The sequence below is a fragment of the Dysidea avara genome, chromosome 12 (assembly GCF_963678975.1).
Source record: "Dysidea avara chromosome 12, odDysAvar1.4, whole genome shotgun sequence".
In the NCBI taxonomy this organism is placed as follows: domain Eukaryota; kingdom Metazoa; phylum Porifera; class Demospongiae; order Dictyoceratida; family Dysideidae; genus Dysidea; species Dysidea avara.
The window spans coordinates 21959141-21967587 of record NC_089283.1 but is presented as its reverse complement, the minus strand read 5'-3'; the positions used below and the strand labels follow the sequence as shown (position 1 = coordinate 21967587).

Sequence of the window (8447 nt, the reverse complement as noted above, 5' to 3'; positions counted from 1 at the left end):
CTACTTCCTCCGCCACTGATTTATACCAACTCTATAGACAAGTGGACATCCTCACCGTGGAACAGTTTTTAACCTAGCTAGTTCAATGTAAACTATATACATTTCGATATCTCCTTAGCAACTGTAATAGTAAAGGTGACAAAATTAACAACAATTCTGGACCATTTTCAGCAGGTATAAAACCTTAACCTTCAACTGTTTCTATGTTAAATCACCTATAGTACAATGTAAACTACGTATACATTCTGATATTTTGAAAACATGTCAATAACATCAGTCCTATTTCAAGCAAAGGTAGCTACTGATTTACAACATTATCAAATAGTATAATTTACAATTTTTTTATGGCTGGTTTAAAATTATATGGTGCAAATTTCAATATCCATGATACAAGTGACGTGCATTGATGGTAACACTCATACTAAAGCTATCGATGATACCTGTGGTACAAGTGATAACAATAGCATGATACAAATGACACCTGTGCTACTGATGATGCAATACTACCAGTGATACAAGTGATATGAGTAATGATCATACAAGTGATGCAAATGATAATATTCTTGAAGCCAGTGCTACCAATATAATGTCAGCGAAAGAGATAAAGTAGTAAGAGATATGAATGATCCCGTCACACCAGTGATACCCATGATATTGGTAATACCAGTGATACTATCGGTGACACGGGTGATACCATTGATATACACATGACACGAATGATATCCATGGCACCAGTGATAGCAATGATACCAGTTATACCCATGATACCAGCACTATCTGTGATACCATACAGTATACCCATGACACCGATGATACCATGCAGTGCATGACGATACTGGTGGTATTAGTGATAACATTGATAGTAGTGGTATCATGGGTATCGCTTGTATCATGGGTATTGTCTGTAGAATGGGTACCACTGATATCACTTCCATCACGGGTATCACTCGTACCCCAGGGTAGAACTGGATTCATGGATATCACTCATATCGCAAGTAATGTCAGTAGCATTTGTATCAATGATATCATTGGTATTATTATACTACTATATATAACAGCAGGCCTGAGCCTATTATGCTTTTGAAACAATTCTTTTGAGCAATGCTCCAATATAATACTCCAATTATGCTCAGTTGTGCCCCAAATATTCCATGCCCAATTCCAGTATGTATTGCTTAGAAATATAACCCTAAGAAAATTTTAACCTTTAAGAGTTTTTGACTATAAGTACTCCCTGTAGATTGTCACTTTGCACTATGACTGTAATTGCAGTAACCTCTACATTGTTCCAAACCAATGAATCATAGTGCATTGCTATATCATGTCAAGCATCATCCATGTTCCTAGTGTGAGACACACAAATAAAACTATAATGTGCATACAAATTTGCATGGAAGACAGCAAGTGATATTATTTTGTGGTCAGTGACCTGGCACTTGCAATTTTTACTCTTGGAGGATGTACTCCGTACAGTACTGCATGGACACATTCTATGTGATAATTTATATGCTGCTCTGATACAGTGACTGATCCAGGGGGGAAGGGGGCACAGTCCCCCCCCCCCCAAAAAAAAAGAAGGAAAAATACATTATATATACAAGATCGAGATACTCTAATAGAGTACAACATAAGTACAGGGTCTAGACTCAGGGGTACTATGCACTGGGCGGACAGTACAGGGGCCCAGGCAAGACTTACACTATTAAATTACAATACAAATATAATAATTATAGCATGCAGAAAAATTCAGTTTAGGCAAACTGATAGATCCCAGTCTGGGGAGGCTCTAGAATTAAAAAAAATCCTGTATGAGCAGGAGACAGCAATGCGAGCAGCCTGCTCAATCAGGGATCTTATAGTCTTCTTTGCCACTTCACAAGCATTGGCTACTTGGGCAATTGTGTCTGGCATAAAATGGCCTAAACAACCAATCTCGATGGAAATGAGATTAACAGATAAGCCAGAAAGCTGAAGGTCATATTGTAAACAGCTATACCGGTCTTCCTTCCTAGCTCTAGCAGCCAAAGATGTTGCTGGGTACTGGTGGGAATAGTTAGTTCGAGTAAACAGATGGAATTATTGGAAACTAAAACCAAGTCAGGTCTGCTAAGGGTAGAGGAAAGATTGGTTGGAAATTTGGAATGGTGCTAGGAGGGCAGACACTAGCAAGATATCCTGGAAGGTCAGCATAGAGTTTTAAAATGTCAGGTAAGTGCTGTTGGAGTCCATGAATGAGAACCTGCTGTAGGACTGAATAATGTCTCCAGGTATACCACCTGCCTTGATCAAGAGCAACAGGACATCCAGTCAAGATATGGTTTGTTGTGGGCTGGGGAGCTTGACAAAGGGCACATTTAGGGCTAATAATGTTCACCTAGCCAGGTTCATAGGAGTTGGTAGAGTATCACAACCAGCACGTAGCAAGGACAGCTGTTTCTCAGAGAGGCCATACATCAATCTCTTCCATAAAGGACAAGCTTACTCCAGAGTGACAATGTCTTTAAATTTATTCTGAACAGTTAATGTCTCGAACTTTGATTCCCAATAATCAACATGAGTACGACGTAAATCATGATGTGCATGGTTCTTGAATGTAGCAGAGTGAACGTTGGCAACTGAAGCCTTAGCAGCAGATAGAGAGTTAAGGACAGTTGGAAAGACATCTGGACTGTTGGCTAGAACAGAATATCGCAGCTCTACAATCAGTGGGTCAACCGACCGCTCAACAGCCAGAACGTATGACAGCTTAGCTGACTGCTTCAGATGAGGTAAGAAGGGGGGATTCAACACATCTGGGTGAAAAACAGTTCCAGGAGGAGTGCAATTTCGGGGAGGTCCAATCAACTCTTCACAAATATATTCTGAACAATCACCACACAACACTATTGAGAACCCTCCAATCTGCAGCACTATCCCATGAATGGGCACACTTAATTTGCTTGCTAAGAATATTTTGCAAATGCATAAAATGCATGTGGACTTTCTTTAGGCTCATATAATATAGCTAGCTGAACTACTCAACTATTAGTCCAATTGCAGTAGAAAGCAGTATGATTTAGACAATTTTAAAGCCACTCTACATCAACATTTTCAGTCTGAAACATATGAAATAACTTTAGCTTTTGGAGGGATGTGCCCTCCTCCATATACTTACTACATACCCTGGTGCAACACCCTTTCCAAACCCTGGATCCGCCCCTGTGCATAATACCCAAACCAATGTATGTTGGCAAGTATAGGCCACTGACTCAAGTTATATTAATAAGTGCATATTGACCTACATGAGATAGTGCTTCACGAAAACATAACAATCACCAAACAACAAGGTTACATACTAGTTTTACTCAAATAACACAATGAATTTACATAACAATTTGGTACTGTTAAAATGTATGCTCGTGTTGAATAATAGAAAGCTTTTAGGCTTGTGTTAAATATGCATATTAGGTGGATATTTCAAACTATGGAGCTTAATTCCATGAAAAGAGATCGATACTCCCTAATAGAGCAGTCAGTGGAAATTGCAAACTGTAGTCGCACTATCAGATTCAGATATCAATTTTAGAAAAGGTTCAGAGGAGTGCAGCTAGATGGGTTCTATCTGACTATAGTTATCACAGTAGTGTTAGTGCCATGCTGGAACAGCTCAACTGGTTACCCCTAGCGAAGAGAAGGAAGCAACAGAGGCTTAATTTGTTCTATCAAATAATGCATGGAGAAATTGGCTTATCTTTACCAGAATACATTCATTTCACCACCAGACACACTAGACATCACCATCCGTTTCACTTAATTGTACCACCAACAAACACCACCACCTACATGACAAGTTATTTTCCAAGAACCATCCGGGAATGAAATTCACTGCCACCGCTAATTGAACTGAACACTCTAGCTACATTTCAAACTTGATTGAACAGCACTTATAATTTGTAATTGTTTGGGCTTAATCAGCTTTGCTGTCTGCCCTTTTCCCCCAAATAAATAAATAAATAATAAATAATAGTAGTATAGTAGTCACTTTATAGTGAAATACTCTAATAGAGCATTCAGTGATTAAAATGTTCCAAGATAATTGTATCCACACAAAAACAGCCAAGCAGTGAAAAAATGGTGCGGCCTTAAAACGCCTGGGTGAAAAAAGTTGTGAAATCAAAGGTGGCAGCCAAGAAATGGCTGCAATGATGTTAATGCTAATAAATTTTAACAATGCACACAGCCATTATTAAAATTTTTTAGCATTAACATCATTGCAGCCATTTCTTGGCCGCCACCTTTGATTTCACAACTTTTTTTCACCCAGGCTTTTTAAGGCCGCACCATTTTTTCACAGCTTGGCTGTTTTTGTGTGTATTTCACTCCTTTTTGTACTTTTTAAGGCCCCAAAACCAGCCTATGGCTGACTTTGAGGTTTGTTTTTACTCACATGTAGATACAATGATGATTATTGAAGACAGACTTATAAATGTAGCTATTTCATTGCAATTTTTGATAATATTATTGTAATACTCTAATAGAGTGCACATTTTTTGAGGGCTTCTAATAGAACATACACAGAATGTTCTAGAACAATCTAGTACTTCTATTGGTAGATCTATGGAATTACAAACGTTTGATTATAAGCAGATTTCAACTAGAAATTTCATTTATAAAGCAGAAATTAAGTGAGGTGATCAGTCAAGGTAGAAGTGGTTCAGTGGTTAAGGATGCAGGTGTTAGGTATGGAGGTCCCTGGTTCGAACCCTGGTAAGCTTTTTTCGACATTTTTTGCACACCTTTTTCACCCCGTGGTGACTGCTCTATTAGAGTATCTCGATCCCGCGATTTTACACTTGCTTAGTTTTTGCTTTATAACTTTGTCGCTGTAACTCTATTGCTATTCAAACTATCAAAAGGCACTGCTACGATGATCAGCATATCTACACACCAATTTTCAAGTTATTTCTATACTTGCAATTGGTTTACCCTGTAGCCGTGACAGAAGTTTGATCTTTTTTTACGTGAATAAACGTCCATAACTCCTTGAATATTACTCAGATTTACAACAGACATGGTTGATTGTTAAACCAGAACGTTTAGATGAAGCCAAACAACAGTTTGCTGGCACGGGAGTGAGCATCACTGTAGAGGGCAAACGTCATCTTGGAGCTGCTCTTGGTTCCCGCGCCTTCACTGAGGCATACATTACTGAGAAAGTCGAGTGATGGTCCCGTTGTGTTCGCCGGCTGGTTAATATTGCAAAAACTCACCCTCATGCTGCGTATGCTGCATTTACGCATGGCTTGTGTAGCAAGTGGACCTATTTTGTGCGTACCATCCAGTGGCGGATCCAGGGGGGTTTCATTGGTTTCCACGGAAACCCCCTTTGAAAAATGATTGCGTAACAATTAAATGTTTTAATTATCGCGGCGTGCGTCTCGATCGAGATACTGTAATTAGAGCAGTCACAGTAGCTACTAAAGTAGTGTGTAGGAAGTTTTTAATATATTTTATGTACTATTACTAGGCTGTGACCTTTTTTTTTTTTTTTTTTTTTTTTTTTTGGTCTCACCTTACCAAACCAGACGATGTAGTGCAAACGTTTGCGTATCTCATGTCAATATATATCTCCACCTTCTAAACTGGAAACCCCCTTTATAAATTCCTAGATCCGCCACTGCCATCCCAGCAATCTCCTCCCTTCTCGAACCACTGGAAGACATCATCTCTCTTCAACTTTTGCCCGCACTGACTGGGAGATCTATTAGTGATGTGGAGAGGGCTCTTTTTTCCTTACCTGTTAGACTGGGTGGTCTTGGTATCTGTGATCCCAAATCTCATTCTGATGCTGAGTTTGATTCTTCTGTGAAGATTACCTCTGCGCTTGTTGCTTTGATTGTTCAGCAGGAGCTAACATTTAGCATTGACACCTTGGAGGCCCAACGCTCGGCTAAGTGTGAAGTTGTGCGAATGAAGCATCGAGCGCATGATGAGGTTACTGCCACTTTGTGTCAATCATTACCAGTTGGTCTGCAGAGGATTGTGGCACTGTCTAGCGAGAAAGGGGCCTCCTCTTGGCTTTCCGCTTTGCCTGTAGAGGAGCATGGTTTTGCTCTGCATAAGGGTGCCTTCCGTGATGCTCTCTGCTTACGCTATGGGTGGCTCCCATCTGGATTGCCAACCCAGTGTGTTTGTGGTCAAGGATTCTCTGTGGACCACTCCATGAACTGCCCTACAGGTGGCTACCCCACCCTTCGGCACAACGAACTTAGGGATTTTACTGCTGCCATCCTGTCAGAAGTCTGTACTTATGTGTGTGTTGAGCCCCCTTTACAGTCTCTCTCTGGTGAAACACTCACATACGCTACTGCAAATCGTGAGGATGGAGCACGATTGGATGTTTCAGCTGTTGGGTTCTGGGGTGGTCACCACCAACGGGCTTTCTTTGATGTTAAGGTGTTTAATCCAACTGCTTCGTCATACCGTGCTACACCAGTGGCTTCATTGTATCGGAGATTTGAAAAGGAGAAACGTAGGAAATATGAGCAGAGGATTAGGGAGGTTGAGATGGGTTCATTTACCCCATTAGTCTTTTCAACGTTTGGTGGAATCAGTGGATGTACCAGCATCTTTTACAAACGTCTAGCCTACTTACTGTCCCTGAAGAGAGAAGTTCCCTACAGCAGCGCGATGTCTTGGCTACGTTGTCGCATCAGCTTCTCGTTGCTCCGCTCAGCGATTGCGTGCCTTAGGGGGGCGCGCTCCCACAGTGGTTGTCCCATCAGCCATAGGGCACTATCAGAGGGTCGGGTGCCTTCCCCCTAATTATTTAATTTGCTCCCTTTAATCTCAGTCCAATTTTTGTCTAGCACTTCAACATCTAGTGCTAGGGGTGGTGGCAAGCTAGGGGTGCTGGTTACCCCGGGAAAAAAAAAAAAAAAAAATTAACAAACTTGGTACGTGAATCCATCGTTACATGTTCTTCATTTGTGCCAAAGATCGAGGCAATCGAGTTTATACACGTTTGCATTTTATAGCAATTTTTGCAAAGTGTGCGAGAATAAATCGAAGCCCCCCCCCGTACGGCATAAGAAGAAAACGAAGAAATTAAAACGAAATTTTGGACGCCCATATCTCGCAAATGGCTGTTGCTAATTTAATCAAATTTGCTGTGTGGCGTACCCTACCTGGGGGACAGCTATAATGCAAAAATAGTTTGCTTTGGAGAAGGGGCCATGGAGCTATGCCGGCATGCGTGAAAAAGCTGTTTTTTTTTCTTCCTGTAAATATACTCACGGTGTGGTCGCCGGCTTTCTTGGCCGCACGACACACTACCGTGTGTCTTGATGATGGCAATGAATTTTCAAGAATGAGATGTATTCTTCCAGAGGCAAGCCATGCAAGCATTAATTTTGATGATGACATATGCATTATGTCATAGATAGCATTATGCATTATGCCAGTGGCGTAGCTAGTCTACCATTGAGGCAGCCTAGCCGCCTCGGTAAAAAAAAATGCTCAACAATTCAGGCTGAGCAGGCCTGAGTTTCGGCACCCCTAATTTTCTACTCAAACGTACTGGACAGCATTACTGTACTAAACATTGTCATAATTAATAGGCTGTAGTACTAAGCAGGGCCGGAATCCACGGTCTGGCATTGGTTGGACCACTTACTCCACTTTTCAGCTACTTGAATTAGTATGAAAAAGATCGAGATACTCTAATAGAGCAGTCATCGTAATATACTCTAATAGAGCATTCAGTATAGATTATAGCCACTGTTCTCCAGGGGCGGATCCAGGATTTATAAAAGGGGGCTAACTCAAGGTACTAATCTCTTGGGTAGGAACTAGGGGGGTCTGGGGACATGCTCCCCCAGGAAAATTTTGAAAAATAGATACTAAAATACTGCAATTTGGAGACATTTCCACATAAAATTCATAATATTTTCTGCCTGTAGATATTTTATATACTGCCTTTAGATTATAGGTATGGCTCTCTGAAGCATTTGCTTATGGAAAAGTTTGGGTAGGTACAGGCAACCAATTACATGATGCACCCCTCTCACAATTGCACAACACTGAATAGGTGCATGTTAGAATAATAATGTTGAAAGTGGAAAATTTGAAATTTGAACTTGAATCTGAGAGCATTTTCAATGGAAATTGTGTACCTGAATTAAGTATTACCATACATATTAACTACACAAGTAGATAAATGAAGCCCTTTAAACAGACCAATGTACTTCATTGTATGTATAGGTGCAGGCAGATTTGGAAAAATTCCATAACAGGACCAACTACGTACATGTTTCCAGTGAATGTTCTATTAGAGTAGTTAGCTGACTGCTCTATTAGAGTATCTCTATCTTGTACACCTCCAATGCTGATCCGAGTCCTTGTTGCATAAACTTTAGCATAAATCCACTGATAATACCTTGGAAAGATGTTTATAAGGTGGTTTTATG

The 8447-nt window shown here is 40.5% G+C and overlaps 1 protein-coding gene across 1 annotated transcript; it reads left to right on the top strand.

Moving 5' to 3' along the window:
• The first annotated feature begins 2201 nt into the window (after positions 1 to 2201).
• Positions 2202 to 6804, top strand: LOC136239934 (uncharacterized). Its single transcript, XM_066030676.1, has 4 exons — positions 2202 to 2208; positions 2268 to 2488; positions 5049 to 5200; positions 5649 to 6804. Exons 1-4 carry the CDS (start codon positions 2202 to 2204, stop codon positions 6802 to 6804), a joined length of 1536 nt encoding a protein of 511 aa, XP_065886748.1.
• Positions 6805 to 8447: the final 1643 nt, after the last annotated feature.

Excerpts from the sequence above, each read along its gene's own strand:
- LOC136239934 (XM_066030676.1), top strand. Across the intron at positions 2,489-5,048 it reads AAGGACAAGCTTACTCCAGA|ACATGGTTGATTGTTAAACC; the intron begins GTGACAATGTCT and ends GATTTACAACAG. Across the intron at positions 5,201-5,648 it reads TACATTACTGAGAAAGTCGA|ATCCGCCACTGCCATCCCAG; the intron begins GTGATGGTCCCG and ends ATAAATTCCTAG.